This window comes from Mustela nigripes, chromosome 1, assembly GCF_022355385.1.
Source record: "Mustela nigripes isolate SB6536 chromosome 1, MUSNIG.SB6536, whole genome shotgun sequence".
Lineage (NCBI taxonomy): Eukaryota > Metazoa > Chordata > Mammalia > Carnivora > Mustelidae > Mustela > Mustela nigripes.
The window spans coordinates 131796902-131813538 of NC_081557.1; the positions used below are offsets into that span (position 1 = coordinate 131796902).

Below are 16637 nucleotides of genomic sequence, written 5' to 3' on the forward strand. Positions count from 1 at the left end.
CTCTCCCAGGTCCGCCCGGCACCGCCCGCTCCGCCCCGCGCCGGTGGCTTCTGCGAAAACCCGGCGGCGACACCCCGCGCGGCCACGCGCCTCCGCGCAGCCCTGCGAGTCGCACTGGGCATGCTCGGCACCGGCCGGCTCCGGCTGCTGTAGGTGGGGAGCTCCGCACTCCCGGCCACCCGCGGCGCAGCCCGCATCGCTGCCCGGCGCGGGCGGACTCAGCTTGCCCGCAGTAGGCGCTCCCGGGCATCGGGCGCGGGGCGTGGAGCGGGGACAGCTCGCAGACTGGCCATGGCGAGGGGCGCAAGGCGGCCACCTGAGTGGCGCGGCGGCGTCAGGTTAGCAGGGGCGCCCGGACAGCAGGGGCGGGGGGGCGAGGGTGGCAGGGAGCCCGGCACGGGGTGGGCGGCCAGGTCGCTGTGGCCGCTGGGGCCGAGGAACTTTCGGGCGCTTAGGCTGGCGGAGCCTAGGGAGGAGGCGTCGTGCAGGAGGCGCCGCGAGGTCCCAGTAGCGAGCTCCTGCGGGTCGTAGGATGCTTCGAGATCCGTGCGGGGTGGGACCTGGGGGGCGGTGGGCTGGAGACAGCCAGCCACCTCTCAGGCTAGTGCCATAATCTTTCTACGGCGAAGAGCGCGGTGTCTACCGTGTGCTGCCGAGGAGCCTCCCAAACCTCCGGCGGGCAAGGGAAGCCAAGCAGCGGCGGTGGCCTTCGCCGGACTCCAGATCGCTCTGGTCACCGTGCCTCAGTTTCCCCGGGACGGGGATAGGGTATACTGTCCCGTGGCCCGGAGGCCCCGAGTTCGGGTTCTGTGCCCAGTCTGGAGAGTGCTGCGTCCTGATGCTGCAGGAGTGCGGGAAGCTGTGGGTGCAGCAAGCCGCGGGTGCAGCAAGCCGCCGCCTCGCGACTGGAGCTCTCGGAGTTTGTCGCATTTGACTCCATAGCAAGTTAACATCGCATTGCTTCATGGCGTGGAATGGGGAAACGTGCTTCATCAGCTTAAAAAAAAAAAAAGAAAAGTAATTGCAAAGCCGATTTATTTTAAGCTCGACTATTAACTTGTCTTTGCCTCCAAAAAAACCCTTGAGCTTGCAAGTTGCAAGATTTATGAACCAAGCTAGCAAAAAACAAAAAGAAGAAGAAGAAGAAGTATGTAGGTTCATTATCTGCTCACTGTAGAAAATAATCTATTATGGTTGAATTGTCATTGTTTTTAAGGATACTTGTTAGCAGAAAAGTTTGGTTACTGTAGCAGTCTTTATTTTGTGTTAGCATATATTAAGAACTTGGAAATCTAGCTTTGGAGAAGCTGAGTGTTTTTTGTAAAGGTTTCTCACTTTTGCTTCTAGATGAAACACATTTTTTTTTTTTTCAGTTGCTACTATGGTGAACATAGTAAAATTGTTCAGGATGAAATGTAAGATGGAAGAAGATTTATATTGAGAAGGGAGAATGTTGGAACGATGTGGTTTTACTGGCATTTCACTTTTACAGAAAAATGAAGTTTGTAGATCCCACTGGGGTTTCTACTGTTGGTTCTTCCTGAAACATTTAGTACCATTACCACTTTTAGGATTATTGGATTTAATCCCAGCAAGGTAAACAATCTTTGTTCTAGTGGGAACCTGTTCTACCTCTCAGGCTATATCCTTGAGTCTGTTCCCGGAAGTACCACTTAGTAGGTTCAGTTGTTTTATTTATTACGCTTATTACAAAACTTGTTTGCATTCTTGACAGACCTTAATAGACTTTGGAGGTGCGTTGACTTTTTGTTGGTTTGTGAATAGCCTTTAATGTTTGTTCTGGTCTGAGATGGCTCCCGCTCTAATTCCAGATCCTCTGTGTGATTTCCTCAGTGAGCTTTATGCTTACCCTATACATCACCAAGATTTAAGAACAGGGAAGGTTTGAAATGTCCGGACAACAGCAATAGCAACAACCTGATTAGTATTTCTACTACTTAGGCCTGAAGTCCTCCATGTTAGCTCAGTTGGTTGGTCGGTGGTGTTCATGGCCCCTAAATGTACTTCTAAATACAGTTACAGAACAGTTTAGAAGTTAGGAAAAAACACCTAACACCAGCACTGAGAAATTGCACATCCCTTCTCTGTAAAACTGCGCCAAGTTGAAAGTCGGCCTTGAAGCATGGCATCCATGAACAGCTGATCCGTAGAGCAAGTCTTCTGTTCTCAGGCTGTGTTCCCAAGGATCAGGCAGTGATGTCTCCCCCTTAGCCTTGGCTTCTTCCTGACCTAGAGGAAGCAGCAAAGCTTCAGCGTCCCTCTTTGTCAATGTGAGCTTTAATACGGATCAGTAGGCCCCTTTTTGGATCTAAAAAATCTCATTTTTTTCAAGATTAGGAAAAGCAGTGAAATTGAACAAAAGGCGTGTTTGAACGTCATTTATTGCTTCAGAAATTCCGCAAAAGAATGGGGTTTCCTAAACTAAAATGACCCAAACTGACAGGATTTAGATCGAAGAGGGCTTTTACTCTTGCTGATGAAGAAAAAATAGCAAAGTAGACTTTGTATTCAAATTAGGAAATAGGTGATAATTTCTTCTTTTTTGGTGCCTCTTGGGTTCTTTCAGCTCAGCTGCTAGGCAAATAATTTTTCGTCTTATTTCTGTACTGTATGGTGGTATCAATGACATGAGATATTCACAGCAAACTATTGGCCTTTAAAAATAGATCTTCCAGCATTCACATGGCCATAATTTATTCAACCTCTCATTTGACTTGTCATTTGAATAGTTGAGTAGATAAGGCTATTTAAATTTTGTTTAATTTTGGACTTTTTGTTCTATTTTTTTAAATGAAAAACTTCTAGATACTGAAATACCAAATAAATATTGTGGTAAAGTGGCTTTTAACCTCCAACGTAGTACAGTCAGATGTGTTAGATGGGTATCATCTTTGGGAATTCAGAAGTCATTCAGAGAGTATCACTTCGCTCACCTAAACGAGCACTTGGGGTGCCGCTTGCCCTTTTCCAGCCACGCCCAGGAGGACACTTAAAACTGAAATGTTTTGATCCATGGTGACTTACATTAAAGTTAGAAATGTCTTTTTTTTTTTTTTTTAAGATTTTATTTATTTATTTGCCAGAAAGAGAGGGAGAGGGAGAGAGAGAGAGCGCGCACAAGCGAGCACAGGCAGGCAGAGTGGCAGCAGAGGCAGAGGGAGAAGCAGGCTCCCGGCCGAGCAAGGAGCCCGATGTGGGACTCAATCCCAGGACCCTGGGATCATGACCTGAGCTGAATGCAGCTGCTTAACCAACTGAGCCACCCAGGCGTCCCAAAGTTAGAAATGTCTTAAGAAAATATCCTTAGATGTGAATGGTTTAAGTTTGCTATAATATGTCCCTGGAATGGTTAAAGAATTCAGGAGTTTGACTGATAATGTGTTAAGACCCAGTTAAGAGCTGTCGGAACTAGTTTCTAAGCTATACTCAAAACAGAAGCCGTGTGAATTTACTATGTTGCCTCTGCCTCTACCTGAGGTCTTGACTTATTAAAATAATCACCTTCATTTTTCTTCCCCACAGTGTTTAATAGTTAGGCCCCAGGGCTGCAGAAATGAATAAGACTTAGTGACTCAGAATCTAGTCAGACAGACATACTTGAGGACAAGTAAACTATAGTGCAAGGTATGTGCTCCAGGAGAGGTATTTGTACATGGGACTAAGGAGACAAGAGAAATGAGCCCCTTGGGTTGGAGGAAGAGGAGGGCCCTGTGAAAACGGTGGTATTTCCATAGGATCTTAAGGATTGCCTTAGGAATTTGGGTAGAAGTCTTCTAACTGTCCAGGCAGAAGGAACACTACTATGGTAGTTAGAATAATGACCCCCGCAAAGATGTCCACTCTGTGACCTTGCAGATGTGATTAAGTTGAAGATTTGGAAATGGAGAGATTATCTGGATCATTCCATGGGCCGAATGTAATCATGAGAGTCTGGATAGGTGAAGCAGGAAAGCCGAAGTCAGTGTCAGAGTGAGTGAGGCCATGTGAAATAGATTTTGACTGGCCGTTGCTGACTTTGAAGATGGGAGGGGGCCACGACTCAAGAATGCAGGCAGCCTCTAGAAGCTGGCAAAGGCAGGGAAACAGATGCTGTTCTGGAGCAACCAGAAGGAACACAGCACTGCCAGTTCTCGTTTAGCCTGGTGAGATCCCCTTTGAACTTTTAACCCACATAACTGAAAGATGATACATTTGTATGTTGAAGTCACTAAGTTTACGACTTAGTGTCATAGAAAGGAGCAATAGAAAGCTAATACAACCATTATGCAAAGAAAGACTTGGTGTGATGGAATATTGAGCAGAGGCAGGAGAAGGGGAATGCAATGGTCCTTTCATTGTGATGGTGCCATGCAAAGGAGTTTGGATTTTATCTTGTCACATGTAGAGAAGCAGTGGGAAACCAGCTAAGCATTTTTAAACAGGAACATGGGAGGAACAGACTGCTGCCAGACTTATCTTCCTAAAAAAGCAATATATGGCTAAACTCCAAGTTTCATACAGCTTTTTGACAAAGGGTGTCCAGCCAGAAGTGGTCAGTGACAGAAATCTAGAACCCGCATGATATATAATTCAGTTCTCCGAATTGTTCTGAAATGGCATTTATATACATCTGTGAAATTAATAGCTGAAGAGACTCTTTTTCACAATTTGTAGAAGAAGGTCATAGAAAATAAAGTAGAAGGGCCAAGTCACATTTTGATTCCTTTGTTTCTGCCCATTGTCCTCTTAGCACACAGCTGCTCTGCTGACTGTATACCGCGCAGACATAACCAGGGAGCCATGAGAGCCCAAATCTAGTGAGCTTTCTCTAGTGCAGTTCACTTGAGATGATGTAATGTCACCTGGGCCAGCTCTGACTGGTTGCTGTTTCTTGTGGGGTGTTTGTGGGCTTGTACAGGCTCAGCTGGGAAATGGCCAAAATCAATTAGTAATCTTCACTATAGGCTCCGTATTTGCCAGGGTATGGATGAAAGCTATGATTCTAGATGACCTAACTTCTGTAAGAAATTCAGTCATTCTTTCCAAACATATTTGTTGACTCTTCAATATAAGGGCTTAATTTCTGTCCTAGAAAAACTTGTAGTTGGTCGAGTTGCCATCTCTGTGTCTGGAAAACCTCACCTGAAGAAATCTACCTTAGTGTTAAAGAGTGGCTCTGAACTGAAGTTAAACTATATGTTAGAAAAAATTGGTAAGAGAAAAAATACTTTCCTGACAACATGGAAGCCCCATGGCTACCTGGGGGAATCCTGGAGGGCTTTTTTTTTTTTTTTAATTAAATTTTTTATTTTTTATAAACATATATTTTTATCCCCAGGAGTACAGGTCTGTTTCTGGAGGGCTTTTGAACCAAGACTTAAAAGCCAAGTAGGGGTTTGCCGGATGTGTAAGGAAATGAAGGGCAGCATGGCCAGCCGGACACATGCGAGGAAGTCAGGAAAGAAGAGAGGCCAGGGATGTTCCAGAGATGAGAATAGTAGGAGATCAGTAGGAGTCAGAGCATGAAGGATCAGGTATGTCCTGCCAAGGACTTTAGCTTTATACTACTGACAAAGATGTGGAATATGTGCTAAGTCTGATCTTTCGTAGTCTGCTGACTTTGGCAACAGCCTGGTCTGTGGATTGGAGACAGGCAAGACTAGGGGCTGGGCAGTGAGGAAGGAGTCTAGTAGAGGGGTGCCCATCAGAGATCATGAGCACATAAAGCTGGGCCCAACAAGAGACGTGTGGCCATGTGGCCGTGTGGGCAGGGAAGGAAAGGAGGAGACATTGGAAGTGACTCGCATGTAATCGGATTTTGTGTGTCAGGTCCTGCAGAATGTGGAAGGTGCCCTCTCTCTAGGGTTCTGCAGAGCACAACACTTTGCAGGATCAGAGACACTGACTTCCGCTGCAGATGCTTAACCAGAGGGACCTGGAAGGGACCAGAGGAGCAGGAAGCCCAAACTCACAGGTGTGTGTGGAGGAGGAAATCAGAATTTCCTTGCCGGACACATACTTTGTAAGGGAAACATGGAAGAGAGAAAAAAGGAATTGATCTCTGATGGTTCTTCAGCTTCTGGGCAGAAGTATTTGGGGATGCTAGTGAGGCTGAAATGATAGTGATACGGGGTAGACTTCCCTAATTCTGCATTGGAAGATAACTGTCTTAGAGGCTGGGCTGAAGTTGACTCTTTGTAATCCGCGGAAAAGAGGAAGTTTGCTGAGCAGATATTTAACTATAATTCAAAATCTTTCCTTCCATTGAGGATTTGAGTTGGCTCATGGTGCCAGGAAGGCTGTACTCCTTAAGGAAATAAATGGGTTGGAATAAAGTGCTCCAGAATTACTCATTGACAGGTCCCACCCAGTTTAGCCCTGGAGAGCCCTGGCTGGGGCTAATTCACTTCATTTTCATCGGTTTATTAAAGGGTACCTCTCCTAGACAAGAGGGGATGCATCTGTTCCAGGGTCTGTATCTTGCTGTACTCTTTTGGAAATAGCAAGAACTCTGTATTTGTGAAAGTGGGAACTATTCCAAGTTGGCCAGTTAATTCCTTTCTTCCCAGTGGCCAAGCTCTCCTGTAAGGAAATAAGTGGATGTATGTGTAGGCACTATGTTTTCTTAAAGATACAAAACCCACTTTCCTTGGTCTTCAGCAGGGGGAGGTATTTGAGTAAAGACTGCATTAGTATTTGGCTCCAAGCTTCATCCAGGACTTTGTTCTTGGCCTTTACACCCCAGGATAGCCACAGGATGGTTTGAACATCTAGTAACCCCTGAGATACCTTGCTCCTCAGCTGCTAGTGCGAACTTCACTTTGTAAAATTTCTGCTTTGTTACCAAAGACAGGTGCTGGGCTGCGTTGCCCTTAGTAATCACACCTGGGCTTCTGCTCTTGCTTTCTCCCCACCCACCTTTGTGCCATTCCTGTTGTCAGTCCCAGGCTGGAGGGAAGGTTTTATTCCTTCAGGGTTTCAACAACGCAGGATTATCTGGTGTCTGAGTGAGTCTTGCTCATTAGACTTCCCAAAGGTAACTTGGTTTTTTCCTTCTTAAGACACTTTTGAGGAACTTGAAATAATTTCTAGAAAATAGTTACATATCACTAGTACTTTGCTTCACCGAGGGCAGAGCATTTATTCCTGTGCAGCTGGACCCAGGACATACAGTGGCCTTTTGCTTCCTTCCTGCCTTCCTAAGGCGTCTCATCTCTACCTCTGTGCTATGGCTGTCTCCCCTTCTTTAACTGGTGTGTTAGTTTTACATTCAAAGTGATGGATCATCCATCCCAGAATCCTCTTTATCAGTTCTCCTAAGTAACCCTTAAGCCCCCTTATTAATTAGAATTGCTGGAGGAATACTCTGATATCCCAGAGTTCTTGAGATGAGGATGCACATCAGACCCATTGCACGAGCCTCGCAAAAACCTACTCTAACATCAGGTTAGATTTTTAGATTAGATTTTTTTTTTAATTAATTTTTTTAAAGATTTTTTTAAAAGATTTTATTTATTTATTTGACAGAGATCACAAGTAGTGAGAGAGACAGGCAGAGAGAGGGGGGAAGCAGGCTCCCTGCTCAGCAGAGAGCCCGACCGTGGGGCTCTATCCCAGGACCCTGGGATCATGACCTGAGCTGAAGGCAGAGGCTTTAATCCACTGAGCCACCCAGGTGCTCCTAAATTTTTATTTTTAAGTGGCATGCCGTGTTTATTTCTATTCTATTTGTCTAAAGTAAGCCATTATTCCTGCTGAGAAAATTATCCTGTCTCCTTTATTCATCCTTCAGGATTTGACCAACCCCAGGGAACATTCTGTGACCTTTCCATCTGGCCCTCCTCTGAATTTCTGTGGTATTTGCCCAGTTTAGTGCTTACTTATATACTGCTTGGTATGTGGTTATCACCAAGATTCCAGACACCATTAGAGTAAAGAACTGATCTCACAATTTCTTTTTTTCAGCTCACAACAGTTGGTACTAAACATAATAGTGGCCTCATAAGTACTTTGAGTTCAGCTTAACTGATATAACTGGCTCCTGGATTTTTATCACTTAGCTGAATTTGACTGCACAGGTGAGACATCATTAAGAACATCTGGCAAGTGTGTGTAGGGCCTGTTCCCATCAACGCTGAGAGGATAGCAAAGCTTCCTTTAAAATTCTGGGTGGCAATCACTGAATCCATGTTTTCAGCTTTCTTCTGGTTTTTTGTTTAGTTAAGGTAATTTTCCATATTGTCGCATGGAAAAAACACTTAATTTGGGGGAAAGGTTGATCTTAGGGTATGCGCTAAAGTCAAGCTAGAAGATTATGAGTAAGATTTGCTTTCAACCAAATTTTGAAAGATATTTGATTTTATGTCCAAAATTTTAAAATAATTTTTAAAAATATTAACAATATTTCAAAATAAGCAATTTTTAAAAAAGATTTTATTTATTTATTTGTCAGAGAGAGAGAGCAAGCGAGCACAGGCAGGCAGAGTGGCAGCAGAGGCAGAGGGAGAAACAGGCTCCCTGCCAAGCAAGGAGCCCAATGTGGGACTCGATCCCAGGACGCTGGGATCATGACCTGAGCTGAAGGCAGCCGCTTAACCAACTGAGCCACCCAGGCGTCCCCAAAATAAGCAATTTTATATAACGATTCTGACAGCTTTAGGTGCTCATGACGTTCAGAGAGTTTGGCCAAGCTTTGGTATTCACTTGGTGGTCACTGTGCATGACGTAGCCCGGGGGTGAGTGTAGATGAGATTCTGTGAGGGGCTTCTCCTCTTGGGCTGGTGGCTGGGCCTCTGCTGCTTTCACTGTCAGTGTGGACAGAAAGAACCGCAAGGGCCTGCCTGTGTCCTAGGGTAGTGTGAGACTCCAACGGGGTACCATCCATGGGAGTGTTTTATAAACCATAAGTGCTAGGTAAGCATAAGGGCCATTGTTATTGAGCTCTTCATAACAAGTCAGATAGGGTTTGAGTTACAGGATCTCTTCTGATCTGCTTTCCACTAAGATCCAGGTCCTAGTGTCTATGAAAAACACTCAGCATATGGGATTCAGATAAATATTCATTATGTAATTCCACTTTGTGATAATAAGCTGGTAAAGAAAGAAGGAGGAAAGGCTTTTCTAACTATCCTCTTCAGTTATCGAGCATATTTTTACAAATAGATGAAACTTGACTCTGCTGAAAGAAGAAACCCTGGGTAATCCACTTCCTACCGTGAATTTGAATGGCCTTAATCAAACAAGCAGAAAGATAAGGAGTTTAAGGGATGGTTTCAACATTTGATGTATAAATTAAGTAGGCGGTTGCTTTTCTTCTCAACAATAAAAGGAATGTATATTTCAGGCATAGAAAATAGTCCCCAGATACATTCTTTGTGGCAGACAGCTGCCCCAAGTCCTCTGACAGACCCACACTCCCTCAGCCTCTGCTCCCGGGCCCCGTTGGGAGCCCTCAGCCTCTCAGGACCCTCTGTAAGGAAAGATGTGTTTCTGAAGACTGACCTTTAAAGAAATCTTGGTTTATATTTTAAGGTTAGTTTCATGGTAAGGACTAGAGCCAGTTACCCAGAATTTCTAAGAAATGGGTAGACTTTGCAGAAAATGTAGGGCAAATGTCAGTGCCTTGTGAGTTAGTAAACTGAGAGGAGATAGAACCAGTATAAGTTCACTCAGCAGATATCCAAGCCCTTGCAATAAGCACAGCGAGTTTCTACACACAGGGATACGACAGCGAACAATGTCCACAGCAGAAGTCCGTCCATCCAGGTGCTCACATCTTAGTAGGGACAGGATAGTTCACAGTATGAAGGAAAAGGCAGGCAGGGTAAAGGGGACAAGGACTGTTGGGGGTTGGAACACACAGTTTTTTGTAAGATGACCAGGGAGGGCCTTGCTGATGAGGTGACATATGAGAAAGGAAATGTAGGAAGTGAGCCTGCAGGCATCCTGGGGACTGACTTCAGACGGAAGGAATAGTTAAGTGCGAGGGTTCCAGTGTAGCTGGCACATTCCAGGATTAGCAGGGCCCCGTGTGGTTGGCAGGGAGCGAGGGAAGGGTAGAGAGGTCAGAAATGAAGATTGCGAGGCTGCTGGGGGCCACATATCGTAGGGCCGTGGGCAGGCCTTCTCTGGCCTTTACCCTTGAAAGAAGAACCCCTGGAAATGCACCTTGTAATAATTTAAAGTGTTTGTGTTTTATTTTCATTTTCTTTGAAGCTTCCCCATGCATAGATTGTTACTAGTCATTAAAAAAGGAAAAAAAAAAAGTAACGAATGCTTGGTTCCTAGGACAGTCAGTAAATACCTCAACACCAACCATATTTTGTCAGTGGAATTTCGTGATAAAAATTATACCCCCAAATGGCCAGAGCAGACCCAAGACCTCTCTGTAGTGAAATGACGATCTTAAGCCCCCAGTGGGGGACTGTGGTTCGCCTAGACCAGCCCCTCAGTGCTACAGCCTTGCAGGAATCTGAGCTCATTCACCTCAGCAGTGTGGTGAGAGTGTCTGGAGGGTGTGGATGGAGGGTCCAAAGGCCTTGGGAGCTTGAGTAGGTTTTCTTTTTTATTATAATGCTTAGGATGTGAATAATACTCAAGAGGTTTCCTTCCCTACGGAGGAGAACGAGTAACTGTGTGCTGTGTGATGCACAAGCTGGTTCCTGGGTCATCACCAAGTCACAAATGGCTTGGCAACCACAGTTCTTGGCCCTAATTGAATTTCTGGCAATAGGATCTTCATTGTACATAAAGAACTCCCTCCTCTTTCCCTCTTCTTATTGAGCACTCACCATTCCATCCCTTGGCCAGCCCCAGCCACACTCCTGGTGGTCACAGAATGGTAGATAAGAAGGGGCCCAAGAGATGGGTCTGTAGCTCAGAGGGATCAGCTGATTCCCAGAGGTCATCTACTAACTAGTAAATGGCAAAACTGAGGAAAGGAGTTTTTAGGTTTTAATCCTGAAATGCTAAACTGGTACCCTTTTTCCAGCTCACCCCAAAATTTCTGTCCTTGACTTTAACCTCAGGGCCCATCCCATTTTTTATCCTAGGAACCTAATTCCAACGTTTTGCTATATTATGATCTCAGTTCTCTGGCTGTAGGGAGTCCTGTACCAAGTTCCTTTTCACACTGGCTATCCCTTGGAACACTGGATGTAGTCCTCTTAGACAGTACTCTGTGTCTTGTTTGGGTTCTATTACTACTGTCCTTCATACTCATGATCAATGAAATACCTCTATCACGGGCTGTCCTGGGGTGCCTGAGTGGCTCAGTGGGTTAAAGCCTCTGTCTTTGGCTTAGGTCATGATCCCAGGGTCCTGGGATCAAGCCCCATATCGGTCTCTCTGCTCAGCAGGGAGCCTGCTTCCCGCCCCCCACCCACCCCCCTGCCCCAGGCCTGTCTCTCTGCCTGCTTGTCATCTCTGTCAAATAAATAAATAAAATCTTAAAAAAAAAAATTTATCACGGGCTGTCCTAGCACTAAACAGTCAACCCTCCTCATAATATCACGTCGATGGAAAACTGTCCACAAGTGCATTACATCTGGCGGGTTGGGAAGCCGTCTGTATCCAGTCAGATGGGGAAACTGAGAAAGGCACTTTTACTATGAAGGCCTGAGGAGTTTACAAAGTATACCAGATCCATAAGAAAATGTAATTGTTGGCAATTGCCTCAGTCTATATATTCTATTTAGGAAAGCAAGTTAAGAATACGGCTTCTGATTTATAGAGCAGTCTCCTGTGCTGCACGGCGGACATGCTCTCTGCCCTCCTCTGTCTGGGCAGAGAGCTGTCCAGCCTGGATCTGCTGGCAGGCAGCTAGGGGTCAGCACCTCAGTAAAACATCTCCCTGATACCGTGGGATCTTCTGGCCATTTTTCTAGGCTGGAGGAGAGTTCTTGCTCATTGATGTGTTCAGCCTTCCAGATGCCCATCAGCCCTGCCTGGCTTCACTCTGGATACAGGGGCTTTTATACAGAGCACATCCAGAACTTCTGAGGAAACGAACGGACTTGAGCTGAAATGAAAAAAAGAACTGAACGTTGGCAGAAGTAGTGTGATAGATTAGCAGGTGGCATAAATAATGGTACTAGGCACCCACTCCGAGTGAGTAGGGAAAATATTTTGTAAGGACACAATTATTTTTTAAAGGGAGAAGACACCAGAAAAAATATCTTATAATAGGGACAGGAAGAGAAAGACAGAGGTGCTTCTGGACAGGCTTTAGGTTTTATAGGTGTAGAGAATCTGATACACAATGGTGTCAGAGATTCAAGAAGAACACTGCCACAGCATTGTAACCCCTTTATCTACACTGTAATGTGTTTTGGGTGTTGAGCTGGGACCATCCACTAGTGCATCTATCCCATTTGTATTCATTTCCCAGGTTTGGTTTATTCCCTTGACCATCAGATTCCGGAGGAAGCATCCCTCGGATCTGTTAAGGATTTGCATTAATGGGGCCCGGAACTATTTTAGCCTCTTTATTTAGAATGAGAATTCGAAGACGCTGAATACACACGGAAACATCAGTAAACTCTTCCACGGATAGACCCAAGATTAGAACAGCTGTCAACGCATGTTTCAGCTGCTGGGACAACTCAGAAATGGCCTTTGTGAAACCAAGAGATTGTAATGTAATTCAGGCCCAGTCTAGGTTTGAGCTTTTTATCCTACTTCTAAGCCACTAAACTGTGTGATGCTGGGAAACTGCTCATCTTCTGTGGGCCTCCCGTTCTCATCTTGCATAAAGGAAAACCTTTATGAAAACACGTGAGTTTTTCCAGATCGAATATTCTAGTTAGGTGAACAGATAATGTATGATAGACCTGTTTTTATCTTGCCTAATGATAATTGTACCTGCAGAGGAAAACCTTTACTATAATCCTTTTTATCTTCCTCCTTTTTAGAAGATTACACTTCTGGGAGCTTTATTTTATATCAGCCTTACTTTTAATCAGAAAAACATACTGTGTGGGAAAATTGTGGTGAAGATCCAAGGATGATTTCTTAATATGATGCACCACCAAAAATAAAGTATTACAAAGATGGCATCTCTGGGCCTAGGGAAGGTTCCTTTTCAGGTTTGAAAAACAGTGATTTAAAAACAGATCCGTTTTTGAAGAGTCTGTGCCTTTCATGTATTGAAAAAAAAAAAACAAAAACAAAAACCTAGACTTCTGTAGAGGCCTGAACATTAGTGCAGTTGGTAAAGTAAAGTAGAATTGAGACCTTTTGTTGTACCTCCTAAATTGTTGGATGAGCTTAGAAGAGCTCATCTGGTGGCCATCAACAGCAGTCCTGCCCATCAGGGTATGTATTTTGTTTTACCCATTAAGTAGCTATGAATTATGCCAATGCCATCCAGTTAACAGACAGAGGGGCTGTCCAGAATGCCACGAGGCCTCACAGGGTCTGACTACTTTCTTAAGACAGTCCTACTTCTTCCCATGAGATGCTGCCATACGGCTCCCAGTTCATAAATGTAAGTGTCGCGGAGGCCGCTTGTCCTCACAAACCTTCATCGGCCAGGACTTGTAGAGCAAGGAGAGTGTGAAGCCAGGGGGAGAGGTCGGTGGAACGGCAGGAGCCACCATGGGCTCTGCTCAGCCACACGGCCGGCATTCGGGCCTTCATCCAAGTGTAGCAGCAACTGGGCAGTGCAGCCCCAGGGAATTGTCAGTGGAAATTCCTAACTCATGTGTTCATGTGTATTTCGCCCACCGTGCCAGGCATTGGTTCTTAGAGAATGAAACACTCCTTTTCTCAGACGGCTGTTGGTATGACCATGGGCACTGCTGCTCCAGAAGTCCGGGGTTCATATCACCTGCTGTATAGTCAGACACTCATTAAGGCCTGCACATTCTAATTCCTCTACCTCTTTTGGATCTGCCCACGTCTTGGCTTCCCCACTGCTGTTAGTCCGTGCCCCGGTTCTTTGTTTCCTTCCTTCCTTCCTCTGTGTCATCAGCCACACTCTGAGCAAGGTGATCTAAACACGAAGCTGGCCATGTCACCTCCCCCTTCCAGAACCTGTGAGTGCTCCCCATCCTTGGTATTTCACACCAGTCCCTCCGTTATGTGGACCGGCCTACCTCAGTCTTCCTCCTCCTCCTCTCTTCTTACCGCAAAGTGGTGCCTAATTCTGTGCAGCTCCCTAAATGTGCAAGGTTCCCTCTAATCAGCATTTTCTTCAATATGCTCTTCCTCCTTTGGGGTCCGCTTCACTCCCTTGGTCTATTTGGTGAACTCCTTTATAACTAAACTAAAGGGCCACTTCTTATAGAATGTTCTCCCCGGTCCTTCCAGACCGCTTGGGTCTCCTCTCCTGTACCCTCAGCGGATCTTTGACCTCTTTCTGATGGAACAGTTTTCACATTTTTAGTTGTTGCCTTACTTTTCTTTCTCCACCTACTAGATTTGCAGATGAATGAGGGTAAGGACTATGTCTTACCTTTATACTCCTCATCCCTGGCAGTATGCCAGGCACGGAAAAATTCCTCCATTAATGTGTAGTGATTCGGATTGAACTGACCTATCTGGGTACTTCGAAAAGTAACCTAAACACAACGTTCTTCCATTCTTTCCTGTAATGATCCCATTTGCCATCTAAGTGAGCAGTTACTTTTGTGTTATTAGAGGCATTAAGAACTCTACACAGACAGATTCTAGAACATCTGTAGGAAAGAAACAGACAGTATGAATCTTTCTGCAACGTAACTGGACCCATTCAGATAAAACTTACTATACTTAGCACTTACATAATTTGATTCTGGACTGTAGTAATTGCTGCAGGAATATTCTTGTTCTGCAAGGTTTTTGGACTTTGGATTCCCATTGTTCATATTCAGACACCACGTTAGCTACCTAAAAACTCTGTATATGTTGATCTTAAAAGAAATTAGGGGAGTCCACATTAGGGCCATAACAAAAATGGCCTCATTTGCCTGCCAGTTTTAAAAAGTTAGTGTTTAGGGGCGCCTGCATGGCTCGGTTGGTTGGGCGGCTGCCTTCGGCTCAGGCCATTGTTCCAGGGTCCTGGGATCGAGCCCCACATCGTGCTTCCTGTTCAGCAGAGAGCCTGCTTCTCTCTCTCCCTCTGCCTGCTGCTCTGCTTACTTGTGCTCTCTATTCTGTCAAATAACTAAATAAAATCTAAAAAAAAAAAAAGTTAGTGTTTATGATTAGAGTATTTCAGTGTCTTTCTTCATTTCCCATGAACTTGAGATGTCTTCTTGCTGCATGAGGAGAAACCTATCAAGAATGTGTTCTAAACTAAAAGGCAGCCTTTGTGTCTATGGCATCATTTATGCACAAATGAAAATAGTGGTCACTCTCAGAAGATGTTGTGACAAAATCTAGTTATGTAACTACAAAATTACTCATCATAGTTGATGGGGAAATGGCAGCATGAACTGTGCCAAGAAAAAAACAACAATGTATATTCATTTAGTCCAAACACCCTTAAACAAGGGGCCCTTTCCTCCCAACTCCAGAAATACATGGCCAGCAGTCATGTTTTATTATAGGTGAAGGAACAAAAATAAGATCCAGCAAAGCATTTTATTACATGTTTTTAAGATAAAATACAATCATTGGGAAATAGGGAAGTGGCTGAGTAAAGAAAGGACATTTGATGTCTGCTAAATATTTTCTCTTTTGTTTTATTTATAGAAAATATTCTATGAAAGTTTTCCCAAAGGCCATGAGCAAACACATGAAGCTTAACAATTTGTCCATTGTAGCTTTTGTTAAACCCTGGTTTTGGAATCTGTGGCCTTTGTTCTTGTATTTTGAAGGACTGCATTTTAAAACTGCTGGATTATAGTGCTCATGGTTTAGTCATTGGTAGCTAAAGTCTTTCACAATGTTACAGTGTTATTAACCGAACTTTTCAGGATGCCGTCTGTAACATCTGACGGGCTGCACAAAGTACATTTGTAGAATATTTCTCAGTGCCCAAAGTGACATGATGTCTATATGCTTTTCTGGCAATACATTGTGAATTTATTCCAGTTGCCATTGGATCCCAAATAAGTGTGGCTTCATATAGCAAGTGTGTAAGCATTACTTAGGGTGCCCAGTACTCAGAAATTTCTACAGAGCTTTTTGCGCAGGGTTTCTGCCATCAAGGGGCTCTGCTTGTAATTGTGAAAAGAAGTTTCTTCAACACAAAGCTAAGAAAAATGTAAGATCATATGCCAGGGAGGAGTGTCACAAGTTCGGTACAAGCTACAGGCTCATTGGAAGATTAGAAGGACTGGGATGGTTGTGAACAATGGGGCCGTGGGAAGGGGAGGGTGACACCGGGATTGGGTGCTGGGTAGGCAGTCAACAAACATCTCCAAGCGTCACTCAGACCAGCCAGTGCTCCTTCTGCATACTCACTGCTAAGCTCATTTGCACCTGGAGAATGTACTGGAATTAGCTGTATCTCTCTCCCTGATAGATTATAAGTGGACTAGCCTATGGCTTAGTGAGCTTTGTAGCACTCCCACACCCAACTGCCTGCCCCAGACCCTAGCAGTGTGGCCAGCACACAGACCATACTTCAAACAAATAGACAAACAAACCTCAAAGGGCATGGTATGAAATCCGTCGAATTCCTACTGACAACTTTTAATTCATTAGTGTTA

The 16637-nt window shown here is 44.7% G+C and overlaps 1 protein-coding gene across 2 annotated transcripts in view; it reads left to right on the plus strand.

Moving 5' to 3' along the window:
- Positions 1-249: 249 nt before the first annotated feature.
- Positions 250-16637, plus strand: part of MFAP3L (microfibril associated protein 3 like) — a 39755-nt gene continuing 23367 nt past the window's right edge. The window contains exon 1 of one of the 2 annotated variants that reach the window (XM_059374073.1): positions 250-338. Coding sequence is in view for 1 of the 2 variants with exons in the window: in XM_059374063.1 (XP_059230046.1) it covers positions 1106-1147 (42 nt within the window). In the remaining variant the exon portion in view is untranslated. Of the gene's footprint in view, positions 1148-16637 lie in introns of both variants that reach the window. The other variant, XM_059374063.1, reaches the window with a different exon arrangement.